The sequence below is a fragment of the Trichechus manatus genome, unplaced genomic scaffold (genome assembly GCF_000243295.1).
Source record: "Trichechus manatus latirostris isolate Lorelei unplaced genomic scaffold, TriManLat1.0 scaffold00052, whole genome shotgun sequence".
NCBI lineage: Eukaryota > Metazoa > Chordata > Mammalia > Sirenia > Trichechidae > Trichechus > Trichechus manatus.
In genome coordinates, this window is record NW_004443988.1 from 13,296,409 (window position 1) to 13,313,942 (window position 17,534).

A 17,534-nucleotide genomic window follows, 5' to 3' on the forward strand; every position below is an offset into this window, starting at 1 on the left:
CTTCTTCCTTTCAATTCTATTACTCTTTACACGGTAACTAACTCCAAGAAATTTAATTTTTGAATCATAACTCCAAGACCTCCTGTTTGAAGGATAGTTTCAATTTATTAATGAACCAGAGACAACAGCACAAAATGACCAAGAAGGGCCAAGAAAGAGGGATAGGGGTTCATTCTGCCTGACTCTCCCATGTATACCAGAATAAACCCTCCCTCTGCCTCACGGTGGTGCCTCTGAGACCAGGAAGGTCAGTCTTGTAGCAAGGGCACAGTGCTTTTCCGCTTTTGTGTTATTGGCGGGGGAGGGGGGGACTCCCCCACCCTCGTGCCCCCATGGGGAGTTTCCCTCTGCAGGATCATAAACCTGCACATCCGAAACTATAAAACAGGGCTCTTGAAAAACAGCTTCCCGGTTTGCAGCTTTTTCATACCTTTAGATGTTTTCATTTTTATTTTGTCTGAAACAGCACATTTAGAGACAGATTGCAAACACAGCCCATTAGATACTATTGTTCTTTTCTTCTCTGCTGCATAATAGACTAGATCCAGGTTTGTCCAGCTTACACTTAGAAAATAGAAGCCCTCACATGAGAGTTTTCAAAGCATGAACATACATTATGTTATCTGACCCTCACAACAGCCCTGTGAGGTAGGCAGGGCAGGCATCCTGCTTCCAGGATCCAGAGGACAGGGCTGTAACTGGGGGAGCTGAGTCCTCTGACTCCTGGTCCAGTGCTTCTTCCACTCCACAAGATGAGCTGGTGAACTGACTTTACCGTAATGAACAGAGCAGCCTTTCTGCTTAAAATAGATTAAATGGTCTTTGAGCTTGCAAACAAAGGGGATTTTAAGTACAGACTTCATCAGGGAGCTCAGAGAATAAACACACCTGAACTCAGCATCAGAGGGGTGAATAGGACAGAACATTGACATCTTCCAGAAGGGTTTCTTCTTGTTTTCTGGATTCTGTCCCAGACCACAGTGGGTGCTGTAACTTAAGAGCAGCAAAGTTCAGAAGGCAGGAAGGCATTCAAAGGACTTTCTCGTCTAGCAATTTATTGATTCCCTCACAGATCCTCTTGAGGTTGGGCCTACAGTCTCCATCCAGACTATAGAGGGTGGAGAGGAACTCCACATCAGCAAAGTGGTTGAAAACATGGTTGATGCGCCCATGTGTCCTGGGTGTCAGATGTCGCTGCACCAGTTCGTGCACCAGGTCCTTGCACTCGTGCAGAAGCTTGGAGAGCACGTTCCTATCAAAGGTATACTCTACCTCATAGAAGCTGACAACTGTCATGGCGGTCTGGTTCAGCTTCTTCCTGAACTTCTCCACGACAACCACCTCCTCCTGGCTGAACTGGTTGTTTCGGTAGAGGATCCCGATTTTGATGGCCACCTTGATTAAGTCTTTCATGATTTTGTGGGCTTCCTTCTTGTTGTGGGTGTGCTCTTTGGTGACTTTGTAGAGCTCATCAAAGATCTCACTGCTGGTGTCGTCAATCAACATGTTGGCCACAGTTTTGCTGGCTATTTTGCTCAGAATTTTCTTCTGGGCTTGAAGGGCAAGGCTCTTTGAACTAAAAACATCGGGACCTATGGTAAGGAAGGAAATAAAAGTTATAGAAATATGAGAACTGTTTATTATGTTTTTGGCAAATGAAACACTTACTTGAACTTAAGTTCATAAGCAAACACGTAGGCCTTCATATCCTTCAACTCCCTAACTAAACCCCACCCCAGTGTCCTCGCCACATGCCACACCTGTTTCCACTTCCAAACCTTCTAAACTGGGCTTGTGCCCTTCCCTCTGCTGGTGGTGGAAGTTGTTTCCTCTTGTCCAAGCCAAATCTCACCTTTTCAGACCCACTTCATGCATAAAGCATTCTTGACTCTACTAGCTCGTAGAGAAATCCCTATGACTGCTCTTGCATTGGAAACAATTCAGTTTTGCAAATTATAAAGGAGCAGATTATTGCTTCGTGGCAAGAAGGAAGCACTAATGCCAGCCCCATTCACTTAGCAGACATGGTTATTGATCACGGCAATCTTTCTGACTGAGTCATAGCATTCATATAGTCTAAGATATGTTTTCACTTTTGACATCTTGGAAATTGGAATGTGTCCTACAGTCATTGTTGCCAGGTAGCAGTTGTGCTGCATTGTTTTAACCTGTGTGCACATCAGTTTGAGAGCAGGTGTCAGAGGTATGGGAGAAAAGCCAGGAGACAGCCATGGAGCACTCTCGTAAGAAATGTTGCCTCACCAGTGCTCCCGGTGACACACAAAATGGCACTGTGGAAAACACAGACACCAATGACTCTCAGTAAAAAATCCTTCAGAAGAGTTGGGCTCTGAAGCCTTAGGAAAATTGTAGCCAATTTATTTCGCTGATATTTTCCTCTTTGTGAATGAACGAGAGCAATATATATTAAAAAAATGAAAAAAACTATGTCTAAATATGTCTAAAACAGCTCTTTCAGTAAGTATAAAATAAAAATTCTAAGTAATAAAGCAATGGTTCATAACTTAATTGACAGCATTTTTTTTTCTTCCTTAACCAGGTGCCATAAAGTCAGCTCCAACTCATGGCAACCCTACTACATGTGTCACCGTAGAACTGTGCTCTACAGGGTTTTCAATAGCTAATTTTTCAGAAGTAGGTCTCCAGGACTTTCTTCCAAAGCACCTCTGGGTGGACTCGAACTGCCAACCGTTTGGTTAGAAGCCGAGTGCGTTAACTGTTTGCATCACACAGGGACTCCTTTTTCTTTCTAAAGAACATACAAAATAATGGCATCCTACAACCAGTGGCATCTTTGATTTGATTAAATACTCCACAGAGTCACTGACTGGCTGGAGATGGCATCTGAGTTGAAACCCACCAACCATCCTGGACTTCAGGATGTAAATGTATTATTATTATCTTTTTAAGGAGATTCAAGTTGCCCAAGGACAGGCACAGTGTCTCCCACAGCACCCAGCTCAGTTCTGGGCATACGGATGGAATGGTATCTGCGAGTTATATCAGAGAAATATTTCAGTAGAACTATAAAGCAGTAAAATGCAGTGTGCACAAAATATATGCTAAGAAAATCTAATTTTCCTTAGATTTGAGGGTCCTCTGGGATCTCACAGAACCCTGGCATTGGTTACAGTCCCGGTCAATGTTCCATGGCCACACGGAAGTGGCAGATGTGATGGGCAGTTAGCATGGACAGATGGCCAGATACACCGGCTTCTGCTCCCCTTGTTCTGGCCCCGCCCCATATGGTATCCCACCCCTCTGCCCACCCTAGACCCACTCCCTCCGTGGACAGTGATTAATCACCGGACACTCAGGCCTTGCAGACATAGACTCAATGAACACTCAATTTAAACACAGGCCTGGCAGTCCTTCCAGGCGCCTATCCCCTCACACACAGGCCCAGCACAGCCACTTCAGCTGCGGGGCTTCCCAAGTCAGCAACTTCTGCTCTAGGGCCTCTTCTGGCCACTGGTCCCTAAGGGGCATGGTCTGGAGTAGAGTGGCTGCAGTGGGATCAGCAGAACTGAAGCAGTGGGCACCATGGCCCCCTGCCCACGACTCCAGGAAGCACTCTCCCCCAAGTTAGAGCCCATAGACTCTCCAACTTCCCAGCCAGGTAACCCTGGCGTGGCTGGGATTTTCCCTTCAGCCTCAGTGCAAAGAGAACAAACACTTGTGTATGACAGACAAGGAACTAACGGTATCTTTCTGTCTTGTCTTTACTATGAAAAAGCCCCAGCTTCCTGACTGACACACTTCCAGAGTCTGAGAGATACTACTGCCCAATTTGATCACTGACCACAGTCACCAGACCTTGCTGTGAATGACCTGTGCTCCAAAAACGTCAAATTTGCCTTCCAAAGACAAATATTTGCAAGCATAAAGGATGTGCAAAGATTGTGCTATATGCTTTGAAGTCAATTCCAAAGCAGAAGCTTAAAGATTTCTGAGTGATGGCTCTGCCCCTGACATAACTGCATGCCTCCTCCACGATTGTTTTGATGGGAACAATGCAATCAAGATGTGTCTGTTTTGGAATATCAAAAAATGAGTCATTTTTTTGTAGTCACAGTTCCTGAAATCTGTTAGAGAATAAAGTATTTTTAAAGGCTCTCTAGAAAGGCAGCAGACATGCACTTACACAGGAGCAATGGCTCTCCTGGGTGGTGCAAACAGTTAATGTGCTTGGCTCTAACTGAAAGGTTGGAAGTTCGAGTCCACCCAGAAGTGCCTCAGAAGAAAGGCCTGGTGATCTACTTTGGAAAAATCAGCCATTGAAAACCCTATGGAGCAGTTCTACTCTGAGGCACATGGGTCGCCTTGAGTCAGAATCAACTCGATGGACACTGGTCATTCTACTTCACCCACAGAGCTTTAACTTAATTTTTTTTTTTTTTAAACTGTGAAAATATATATAACAAAACATGCCAACTCAGCAATTTTTACATGTTCAATTCAGTGACATTGATTACATTCTTTAAGTTGTACAACCATTCTTGCTTTTTCCAAACTATTCTACCACCAGTAACGTAAACTCAATGCCCCTAAGCAAGAACTCTCCTTTTCCCCCTTACTCCCACTCCTGGTAACCACTAATAACCTTTGGTTTCTATATACTTCCTTATTTCATATAAGTGAGATCATACAACGTTTGTCCCTTTGCGACTGACTTATTTCACTCAGCATGATGTTTTCAAGGTTCATCCATGTTGTGGCATGCATCAGGACTTCCTTTCTCTTTATCACTAAGTAGTATTCCATTATGTGTATATACCACATTTTGTTTATCCATTCATCAGCTGATAAACATTTTTGTTGTCTCCACCTTTTAATTACTGTGAAAAGTGCTTCAGTGAACATGCGTGTACAGGTTTTTGTTTGCGTTCCTTCCTTCACTTCCTCTGGGTGGATACCTAGGATTGGGATTGCTAGATCATATGGTAATTTATGTTCAACTTTTTGAGAAAGCACCGAACTATTCTCCGCAGTGGCTTACCATTTTATATTCCTACCAGCAATGGATGAGGTCACTTCATAATTCCATACAACTAAAGGATGCATACAAACTGAAGTTTAAATGAAAAGAATATTCCAGTGACCATAAAACTCCAAGCATTAAAAAATTTCTTCTGGGTATGATTATAATTTTGATAAATACTAAACATAAAAAGTGTTATTGGAAATGCATCTCTTAATAGGATGGGTAGAAGTGAGTTATGGCGCATTAATTAAAGGAGGTTTTACCAACACCAGAGTTTCACATGGTCCCTTTGTTTGGCCAGGGAGGTTCTGTACCTCAGGGTAATACATCACATTAAAATTCTCTATGATGAGAGCTCCATGATGGAAACAGGGAAAAGAAGGGAGATGCACGATGCCTTGACCTCAGGTTTCTTCTAAAGCAGATAAGTTACAGGAAAAAGTATGTACTGAAGTTGAAGAAAGCAATTTGGATCTATAAAGCAGTCCCCTCAAAACTCTCACGTCTGCGTATCTCATGGAAAATCTGGGCTCTCAGACGTGCACACACCAGTTACCATGCAGCTCTCCTGGGAAAGCGCACATTACCAGAGGTGTTAATAGGTGTCCAAGAGGGGAGCTCCTGGGTCAAATACGTAAGTTTGGAAAACAGTGGGTTAAGCAAAGTTAAACGTTTTTTTTTTTTTGTGAGACTTTCAAAATGTATCTTTAATACATTAAGATGTTTTGTAGTCTTCCAGAGAGGAGTGGGTAGAGTATGATGTAACGTTTCCCAACTTAATCTGATCAGGAATTCAACGTTTGTCTCCTGAGTATGGTGACCAACTGTCCCGGTATGCCCAGGGCTGAGGAGTTTTTAAGACAGGGGACCTGAAGTACTAAAATCAGAAACGTCCCAGGCAAGTCAGAACAAGTTGGTTACCCTACTCCTGAGCCGCTAGTAATGTGTGTATCATTGACCTAAAAAATGAAGAACAGAGAAGCAACAAAAAAATTGAAAGGATAGAAGAAAACGATACATACCTAAAGTTTAAGATGCTATCGCTTCAACAGGTAAGCTGTACGCCTGTGTTGCCACATTTACCACCCACTCTACCTGCTTTTTAATCCTAGAGTTAACCCCTCAGTCCCTTTTGTCTCTTGTTTTTCTCTGCAGTTATGGAGCATTTAACTATTAGTTTGGCTTGTATGAAGTGCTATGGGGAAATCCCAAAAAAGTATTCACTTGGGTCCTACTCTGAGAGAACATATGGGTCCTGCAAGGAGGCAAGCAGTAGACAAATGAGACAAAATACAAAAACATACAAAACATCCCAAATTGGCATGAGTGAGAACAGCGGGGTGAGAAGCTCCAGGGGCTCTGAAGGTGGGCTTGAGTGTGGACAGATGGGAGTGGCCAGGATGTTGGGAAGTGGTTTCTACCGTCATGGGTACAGGCCAGTAATTTCCCCCAAGCCACAAAGGCCCTGGGTGTTTTCCCTATTAAGTTTCCAGCCACCTCTCTTGTATAATAATATGCTGTTTACCTACAACGGGACTTGTGGTCCAGGTGTCTATACTGAGGTCACAGGTATAGCATCTCTGAAACTTAAAGGTCACTAGTCTAGAGCAGAAAAACCCAAGTGTTATAAATCATCAAGATCACAGGAAAGCTTTAAGAACAAACAATGAGTATATTCCAGCACTACCCCACACTGTCAATATCAAAATCTTCAGGAGTGGGGACAGTAGTCACAAGCTCCCTCAGTGATTCTGACATGCTGAAGGTAGGACCCACTGATTATGACAACATGCCCCAACATGTATCCTGCAGAACACTAGTCCTGTTAGATACTCAGGAAGGGAGGTCCTGTGGTCAGGCCAATAAGTTGTAGATGACCATACAGTCTGGCTTGCCCTCGATGGATTCCCCATGCCCCCAGATAGCTTATGCCTCTTACTCGTTCAAGGCCTTGAGGAGTCCTGCAGTAAAGACACCTTTATAGTTGTATTTAGTCTACTACTTCCTAAACTTACTGGACCTTAAAATGAATGAAAAAAAAATCTATCAACATTTCCAACTTTTTTTGGTAGCATCCACTAACATCCGGTGGTATACATCATGGGAAATGCTGAGATAGGATTGAGAGAAATAAAATCAAGACATTGTGGTCAATAGAACACTTTTACAATCCCAGGGATCCATGGGGGAGGGATGGGGAGATACCACTGTGTCCAACATGCATGCATGCTACAACACATGACTTAAGGGTAAGTGTGTGCACCGAGGAAGAGACTTCTGCAAAGGGACAAACATGGTGACCCACCAGAGAGAGACACTGTAGGCTGAGAGCAAGTGTGTGAACTGAGCTTTGGGAGCCAAGATCAGGAGTGCACTTGGGATACTTGGAGAAACAGGCCTAACTAGTGGGCACATGTTTGTTTAGAGAAACACCAAGAGATCTAGGATAGGGTTCGGCAAGAGCTGTTCTCATATTTCTGTACGCAACCCTTAGGAAGGTCCTCTTAGCCAGCGACAATTGTCTTAACCATGTGTGAGTAAAAGTTCTCATTCTCCAATCATGAAACATGATGGATTGTTTACAGTACTTCAGAATCTCTGAGAATAGAGATGAAAATGTGATTATGCAGGCATGGTATAGCTCACCTGACCAGCACAATGAGACGAGATTGAGGAAGCTGCAAAATGTGATCCTTGTGGGAAAAACAGGGGGTTTCTTTAAATTAAAACTGATGGAAAAGCTCAAGTGAAAGGAATATGAAGACAGTGCTCTGAGAATAAGTACCCCTTAGAATGTTTACAAAGAAAGGAAAAGTACCAGAACTATGTTGGGAGGATGGCGTGACCATGGGAGTAAACTAGTTTGGAGAAAAAGCAAAAGATAATTTAAGTGGGCACTTCACTTCATGGAATAGTGCTTGGGCCAGTCCGAGTTGATGATTTTATAAATGATGTTCAGCAGTAGTACAAGTGATGTTTCCACATTTCTAGAAAACACTATGCTCTCTCAGATGGTGAAATGCCAAGTTGGTGGTGATAAACAGCAGGAAGATATTACCAAGCTGGGTGAGTGGGCAGGAGAGAGGCAAATGAGCTTCAGCATATAAGAACAAAGTAATAAATTTTGGGAAAAATAAAGTAAATAGCAGTTATAAAAGATAACGATCTGAGCTGTCAGCTACAGCCCAGGGTGTGTGGTGGGAGAAAGGGGTCAGGGGAACAGCCCTCAACGATTCTCTCTTACAACTGTGTAATTTCTCTACCTTTAGTTAAGGAAATTATTGAACAATATCATAAATATCACACACAAGTAAAATTTTGCTGAAGATCATTCAAAAGCAGTTGCAGCAGTACATCAACAGGAAGCTGTCAGAAATTCAAGCCAGATTCAGAAGAGGACATGGAACAAGGGATATCAGTGCTGATGTCAGATGGATCACAGCTGAAAGCAGGGACCACCAGAAAGATGTTTACCTGTGTTTTATGGACTATGCAAAGGCATTCAACTGTGTGGATCATAACAAATTATAGATAACATTGCAAAAAATGGGAATTCCAGGACACTTAATGGTGCTCACGAGGAACCCGTACTCAGACCAAGAGGCAGTCATTCAAACAGAACAAGGGGATACTGAGTGCTATAAAGTCAAAAGTGTGCATCAGGGTTGTATCCTTTCACCATACTTATTCAGTCTGTATGCTAAGCAAATAATCTGAGAAGCTGGACTATATGAAGAAGAATGGGGCATCAGAATTGGAGGAAGACTCATTAACAACCTTCAATATGCAGAAGACACAATCTTGCTTGCTGAAAGTGAAGAGGACTTGGAGCACTTACTGATGAACATCTAAGACCACAGCCTTCAGTATGGATTACACCTCAACATAAAGAAAAAAATCCTCACAACTGACCAATAAGCAACATCATCATAAATGGAGAAAAGACTGACGTTGTCGAGGATTTTTTACTTGGATCCACAATCAACGCCCATGGAAGCAGCAGTCAGGAAATCAAACGACGCAGTGCATTGGGCAAATCTGCTGCAAAAGACCTCTTTAAAGTGTTGAAAACAAAGATGTCACCTTGAAGACTAAGGTGCACCTGACCCAAGCCATAGTGTTTTCAATAGCCTCATATGCATGTGAAGTCTGGACAATGAATAAAGAAGACCTAAGAAGAATTGATGCTCTGAATACTGAATATACCATGGACTGCCAGAAGAATGAACAAAGAAATCTGTCTTGGAAGAAGTACAGCCAGAATGCTCATTAGAAGCAAGGATAGCAAGACTTCATCCCACATACTTTGGACATGTTATCAGAAGGGACCTGTCCCTGGAGAAGGACATCATGCTTGGTACAGTAGAAGGTTAGTGAAAAAGAGGAAGACCTTCAGCAAGATGAATTGACACAGTGAGCTGCAACAATGGGGTCAAGCATAAGAATTATGAGAATGGTGCCAAGACCGGGCAGTGTTTCGTTCTGTGGTGCATAGGGTCGCTATGAGTTGGAACCACCCTGACAGCATCTAACAACAACAACAGTTAAGGCGTGTGTGGAAAACTTGTATATAAGTATGAATAGCTGTGTTATAACTTGAAAAATGTTCCAAGCAAGCCTCCCAAAGGTAAAGTAGCTTCACAAACTACTTTGAACTTGGAATTTCACAACGAGCACCCATCTTTCTGATCACCTGCTTATGTACCCAGAAAAGCTAATTGGACCTGCCATGTCCCTAATGGGGGCTCCATCCTTCACTGCTGAGAAAGGCCCCTGTTCCCATCTCCTTTTCTGCTTTCTGGGGAATGATGATGCAGGGGTTGGCTGGGTGAGATATCCATGACAAAACACCTTCTGGAGAAGATGGCTGCTTGTGCTTTAATTCTTGGTTGCCCTTAAGTAGCTGTAGGGACAAAACTATTAAGGGACCTTAAATGGTGTTTTGAAATGGAAACTGCAACTGTGTTTGGTTTCCAGAATAACTGAATTGTTGCATCTCCAATGAAGCTGAACTAGAAAACATTTTTCCTCCCCTTGTATAAAACTGTGGCTTGTATTCCTTTGGGATATTAACGCAAGAACATGGAGCTGGAGGAGGTACAATGAAATAACAGTGTCAAGGGATGTTGAGGCCTTTGTGTTAGCAACAAGCAAAAACCTTGATTCCCCTGCACTCCGAGGAGAAATGATCAAAGCTTAGAAGCTCATGAAAAATGCCATTTGTTGGCTCAGTCCTCTTCATACTTGAATGAGACGGCATTCCTGAAGCTTAAGAAAGATATTTTGGCAATGCAAGGAGCCCTAATACATGGCATAAACAGAATACAAACCACAAGTAACAATGCACAAACACCAGAAGAGAAACTAGATAACTGGGACCTCCTAAAAATCAAACACTTATGCTCATCAAAAGACTTTACCAAAAGAGTAAAAAGACAACCTACAGACGGGGAAACAATTTTTGGCTATGACAAACCCGATCAGCATCTAATCTCTAAAATCTACAAGATACTGCAAAACCTCAACAACAATAAGACAAATAACCCAGTTAAAAAATGGGCAAAGGATATGAACAGGCACTTCACCAAAGAAGACATTCAGGCGGCTAACAGATACATGAGGAAATGCTCATGATCATTAGCCATTAGAGAAATGCAAATCAAATACAATGAGATACCATCCCACCCTAACAAGGCTAGCATTAATCCAAAAACCACAAAATACACTTATACACTGCTGGTGGGAATGTAAAATGGTACAACCACTTTGGAAATCCATTTGGCGCTTCCTTAAAAAGCTAGAAATAGAAGTACCATATGATCCAGCAATCCCACTCCTTGGAATACATCCTAGAGAAATAAGAGCCATCACATGAATAGATATATGCACACCCATGTTCACTGCAGCACTAAGATGGAAACAACCTAGGTGCCCATCAACAGACAAATGGATAAACAAATTATAGTATATTCACACAACGGAATACTACACAACGATAAAGAACAACAATGAAGCCATGAAACATCTCATAATATAAATGAATCTGGAAGGCATTATGCTGAATGAAATTAGTCGCAAAAGGACAAATATTATATGAGACCACTATTATAAGAACTCAAGAAATGGTTTAAACACAGAAGAAAACATTCTTCGATGGTTATTTCGATGGTTACGAGGCTAGGGAGGGAGGGAGGAGGTATTCACTAACTAGATAGTAGATAAGAATTATCTTAGGTGAAGAGAAGGACAACACACACTACAGGGGAAGTCAGCACAACTGGACTAAACCAAATGCTAAGAAGTTTCCTGAATACAACCAAACACTTCAAGGGACAGAGTAGCAAGGGCAGGGGTCTGGAGATCATGCTTTCAGGGGACATCTAGGTCAAATGGCATAACAAAGTTTATTAAGAAAATGTTGTGCATCCTACGTTGGTGAGTGGCATCTGGGGTCTTAAAAGCTAGCGAGCGGCCACCTAAGATGCATCAATTGGTCCCAACCCACCTGGAGCAAAGGAGAATGAAGAACACCAAAGACACAAGGAAAACATCAGCCCAAGAGACAGAAAGGGCCACATAAACCAGAGACTCCATCAGCCTGAAACCAAAGAACTAGATGCTGCCTGCCTACCACCAATGACCACCCTGACAGGGAACACAACAGAGTCCCTGACAGAGCAGGAGAAAAGTGGGGTGCAGAACTCAAATTCTAGTAAAAAGACCAGACTTAGTGGTCTGACTGAGTCTGGAGGGACCCCGGAGGACATGGCCCCCGGACTCTCTGTTAGCCCAGAACTGAAACCATTCCCGAAGCCAACTCTTCAGACAACGATTAGACTGGACTATGGAACATGAAATGATACTTGTGAAGAGTGTGCTTCTTAGCTCAAGCAGATACATGAGACTAAATGCGCAGCTCCTATCCAGAGGCGAGATGAGAAGGCAAAAAGGGATGGGAGCTGGTTGAATGGACACGGGAAATCTGGGGTGGAAAGGAGGAGTGTGCTGTTACATTATAGGGAGGGCAGCTAGGGTCACATAGCAATTGTGTGTATAAGTTTTTGTATGAGAAACTGACTTGAATTGTAAATTTTACTTAAAGTACAATTAAAAAAAAAAAAAAAAAAGAAGAAGAAGAAATGTTTTAGAATACTTTAAAAGGCATCACCATAAAACTTAGATGACCTGGGAGGGTTAAGGAATGGATTTTTCTGCCTGAGGGCCATCCTTGAGGCCTTCTAGGGTTTGGCCCCTCCCACACTCTCCAAGGGAGCCACTAGCCTTGAAGACACATTCCCTGGCTCACAGCTGCTGCTGGGAAGACCTAGGGCCCCCCAAATTTCTACTACCTGCCTCAGTGAACAGACAGCTTGTAGGCCCTGTGGGTGAGGTCACCATGCCTTGGAGGCAGCAGCCTCCTCCAGGCACCACAGTGTGTATTAAATACTAATATTTAATCTACAGACTAACCTTGGCCCCTCAGTGGTGTGCAGCATCCTGAGGGATGAGGGGAAAGTCCCTCTAGTCTAGTGGCCCCCATCACACTGTACACAGCCTTACTGTATCGCTCCTTTTCAGTAGGTTTGACTTATTTCAGCATTATGTTTATGTATGCTTGGTTAAACAGACTCGCTGATTATATTATCTAGATCAAACTAAACTAATCTGACAAAATGGACCAGTGTTTTCAAAAGAGGCCTGAAGACAATGCCCCAAGTCATTCAGGCACATGTGAACAGCAAGAAAATGGCAGCACCAGCAATGTACCTACTCATACTAAGAGCTTTTCCCCGCCATACTGCAGGATAAAAGTGATGATCTAATCATATCTGACAAGAACTAGGCCATAACAATTTCAAAAATTTAATAAGACTATTTGATATGGATTTCAGGCACTTACTTGCCTTGAGATACTACCCAACACAGTAGGAAGCCGCTGCAATTAGCAGGACAGTTAAATGCATACTCATTTTTGATCTTTAGCTTATCCTCTGGGATGACTTCAAGGCGAGAGAGAGGAGCAAAGCAGGAGGCCAAGTACTTCTTTCAGCTTGGGACTGGGGCATTATGGTGCCACCGGCTGAACTAGGAATCCTGGGAAAGGAGCCTGTGTGTGGAAAGATGAATTCAGTTGTGAGCTCACTGAGTCTGAGGTGCCCTCTGGGGTACCTGGGTGGAGATACTCATGTAAGCCTATCCACCAGGCACCTCAGATTCAACCTGTCCTCCCCATCCAAACCCTGTCCCTTTCCAGAAAGCGGGAGATGGTGAAAAGTCTTATTCTCCTGAAACAGTTCATCAGGTTCTTCCTTTAAAATGCAAATACCTATTTAGCTGGTTAAGGGAGCTGGTGGCCCAATGGCAGCTAAGTGCTAGGCTGTAAACAGAACAGTTGGCAGTTTGAACCCATACAGTGGCTCCATGGGAGAAAGACCTGGCAATCTGCTCCCAAAGAAATTACAGCCTAGGAAACCCTATGGGGGAAGTTCTCCTCTGTCACGAAGGGTCGCTATGAGTCTAAATCCATGGAACCTAACAACAACAACATTTAGCTGGCTGAAGCGCATTCTCTGTTCACAGCTTACTGTGAATGTCCTCCCTGCAGGGATTCTCTCTCCCTTTGCTGCCACCCCCAACCACCAAAAGCATGGAATATTTAAAAATTAGGGTGGGAAGGGAGAGGCAGGATTGGGTGTGGTAGGACTAGGGGAGGTGGGGAAGAGGAGGAACTGAATACCAGAGGCAGCCAAATGCAGAACAGGAAGAGATGCAGAAGCCAGTCCTCACCCCCTTTGCACGAGGCCAGTCCTCCTGCCTCCAGCTCCAGTGTGGGTGTCCCTGAAATCCTGCCTTTGGTTCAAGTGTGGGAGAGGGCAGAGTTTTAGCTTTGCTCTTGGTGGCTGCCCATCCCTAGCGATTCATTCATCCAGAGGCCAGGAATGGGGATTTGCATGTTGTGGGGGCACCAGGCTTGCTGAAATTCCGTAGCTATATGGGATGTTACGGAGTGCTGGGCAAGGACATACAAGAGCAATGGTAGTCAGAACAGGACACTTCTTACAGGAAAACAGATTCTGATTGCTTCAGTATTTTGCATTGAATAATTACACTTTAAAAGCAGCACTTGATTGTCTTCAAGATGAAGACCAAGTTTTTCTCATTTCAAACAATCCCTGGCCTTGTATCACTTACTGGTTCAGGTTATGTGAACAGAGATGGCAGGGTCAGATGTAAAACCTTTAGCTCGGTATCTTGTTTTAGACCTGCCATTCGCCCATCAGTGCTGAGCAATCTGTGACTCAGTTAATGATAACGTCAGAGATAATGATAACAACTACTGAGCACATACTACGTACCCAAGATGGTGTACACCGTGTATGTAATCCCCACAGAATCTTGCAAGAGAGGTACTGTGAGTCCCATTTTACGGATGAGAAAACTGAGGCACGGCCGATTCAAAGAATTCCCTCGAAGCTACCCAGCTAGCAAGTAGCAGAGCTGCAGTTGGGCCCAAGTTCAGACCGACTCCAGACAAAGCCTGCAATCTTTGCCTTCTTGCATTTGCTTTCAGAAAATTACCCTTAGTTCCTTAATGACTGCGATTTCTCCCTTACCTGAAACATTAAATAGGCTTCAGCTTAAATCCCCATCTAGCTAGGGACTTACATTTCATCTTTTTTCTTTTTTAAGTACAAAAGGAACAGTCTCATTATGTGATAGAATAGTACTACATATTCATCAAAACTTGTAGATGTGGCTTTCTTTTTAGAGGGAATTCTGTATATTTCAACAGAGCTACGTCTTGATTTTATTTTTCATATTGATTTTACAGCCAGCTCTGAAAACTGAATGACTGATAATTTTACTTAGCAGAGCGAACTGAAGCACATACTTGTGAAGTCACTGGGGGTTGAATCATTTCCAGCTCAACAGGTTAATTTTGGATATTTGAGAGAGATTTTTGTCTCACTGCATTAGAAGAACAACCAGCACTAAAATCAACATTTACTTACATGATTTAACAAAAGCGTATTCATTTGCTCTCTCTCTCTCTCCCTCTCCCTCCTCCTCTCTCCTTCTCTCCCTTCCCTTCTTTCTGTCTCTTCATCTAGCAAATAACTCGTGTCTCCCTGAATGGTTAGGTCATGTTCAAGCATAATAATAATAGACCACTTAAATGTAGTACTCAGTCTTCTAAGCACTTTACACATAGTAACTCATCATGTCTTTGCAACACTCTATGAAGTAGGTGCTAATATCATCATCAACATCATCGTCACCCGCATTTTACATCTAAACCAATGCAAAGAGATTAAGCAATTTATCTAAAACTACCGAACAAACCAAAAAACCAAACCATTGCCGTTGACTAGATTCTGACTCATGGTGACCCTATAGGACTGAGCAGAACTGCCTCATAGGGGTTCCAAGGCTGTAATCTTTACAGAAGCAGATTGCCTCATCTTTCTCCCACAGTGTGGCTGGTAGGTTACAGCCGCCAGACCTTTTGGTTAGCAGCCAAATGAGCACTTAACCACTAAGAGGTGGCAGAGGTGGGATTCAGACCCAAGCAGCCTGCCCCAGAGTCCTGTGCATTAACCTGCCATGCTAAACTGCATTCATGAGGTGACAAATATCAATTAGCTTAAATGTTTTGTGAATTATTGCCAAATTTAAAATGGAGATTGAGCAGGTTTTTCCCCCTAAGAATTCATTATTTTTAAATCATGAAGCATCTGCAACATACAGAAAAAACAATATAACAAACACGTGTGGCCACCACCCAGACTGCACAAATCTTAGTATTCTGTCCTCAAAGAAGAAGATGAAGCCCTCTTTGTTCTCAACTCCTTCTCTCCCCTTCTCCCTCCCCAGAGCTAACTGCATTTCTGAAGTTGATGTGTCTTTGTCCCATCTATGTTTTTATATTTTTTACCTTATGAGTTTGTATGCATCAACATTACATTCCTTAGATCAAGAGATTCTAAACTTCACATAAAAAGTGCCATACTACACAGATCCTTTTGCAACTCTTCATTCAACAGTATGCTTTGAACATTTATCTAGTTCAGCCATCTAATTGCTTATTTTAAAAAAAAGAAAGAAACCCCTTGCCATTAAGTCAGCTGCGACTCATGGTGACCCCATGTGTTAGAGAGTAGAACCGCTCCATAGAGTTATCTTGGTTGTAATCTTAACGGAAAACAAAAAAAAACCAAATCCATTGCCATCGAGTTGGTTCTGACTCAGTTATTCTGAGGTGCCGCTGGGGTGGGGGGGTTTGAACCACCAACCATTCGGCCAGTAGTCTAGTGCAAACCCTCTGCACCACCCAGGGACCTATAATTTCTTATACGAGTATATTATATATTCATGTTTCCTGCTGATGGACATTTAAGTTCCTTCCACTTTCTGCAAACAAAAAAGTCCAAAAACATGTCTCCTTGTGCACACTCACAACAGTCTCTTGGATTTTATATCGGGACTGCAACTGCCAGGTCGTCTACAGATGCTGCCGACGGCTCTCCACTGAGACTGCACTAATTTTCACTCCCAGCAGCAGTGGATGCGAGTTCCTGTGGCTCCACTTCCTTGTCAACACTTCAAATGTCCAATTTTTTCCTTTTTGCCAATCGATAGGTATGACATGGTATTTTGCTTTAATTTGCATTTCCCTGATTATGAATGAGATTGAACATATTTTTGTGTTTATTAGGCATTCGGGTTTTTCTCTTCTGAGAACTGCTTTTTCATAAAATTTACTCATTTTTTTCCAATTGGATTGTATGTCTTTTTCATGTTAATTTGTAGAAGCTTTTAAAAATATATTATGGAGTCTAATCTTCTGATTACGAGTTACGACTATTTCCTCCCAATCTGCAGCATTATCTTTTTTTTTTCCCTTCTTTTTATTGTACTTCAGGTGAAGGTTTACAGAACAAATAGTTTCTCATCAAACAGCAGTACACACATTATTTTATGACATTCATTGGTCAACAACCCCACGACACATCAACCCTCTCCCCTCTTGACCCCACTTTTTTTCTTTTTGGTGAAAATGTACATAGCCAAAGATACACCATTTCAAAAACTTCTACATGCACAGTTCAGTGACATTGACTACACTCCTCCGATTGTGCTGCTATTCTCACTTTAGATGAAGGTCCACAGATCAAAACAGTTTCCCATTAAACAGCCAGTACACACGTTGCCCTATGACAATGGTCAACAACCTCACATCAACACTGTCCTTACTCAATCCTGGGTTCCCCATCACCAGCTTTCCTGTCCCCCTCTGCCTTCCAGCCCTTGTCCCTGGACTGCTGTGCCTCATCAGTCCCATCTGGTTCCATGGGGCTGTGCACTCCCTGGCTGAACGGTGAACCACGGAAGTGACTTCACCACTGAGCCAAAAGGGTGTCTGGGGGCCATACTCTCGGGGTTTCTCCAGTCTCTTTCAGGCCAGTAAATCTGGTCTTTTTTTTGTGTTAGAATTTTGTTCTACATCCTTCTCCAGCTCTGTCCAGAA

The 17,534-nt window shown here is 42.9% G+C and overlaps 1 protein-coding gene across 1 annotated transcript in view; it reads right to left on the bottom strand.

Moving 5' to 3' along the window:
• Positions 1-751: 751 nt before the first annotated feature.
• Positions 752-17,534, bottom strand: part of TNFAIP8L3 (TNF alpha induced protein 8 like 3) — a 64,871-nt gene continuing 48,088 nt past the window's right edge. Inside the window, exon 2 of the mRNA XM_004377660.2 lies at positions 752-1,592. Within this exon, the coding sequence (XP_004377717.1) occupies positions 1,030-1,592 (563 nt within the window). The 3' untranslated portion in view covers positions 752-1,029. The remainder of the gene's footprint in view (positions 1,593-17,534) is intronic.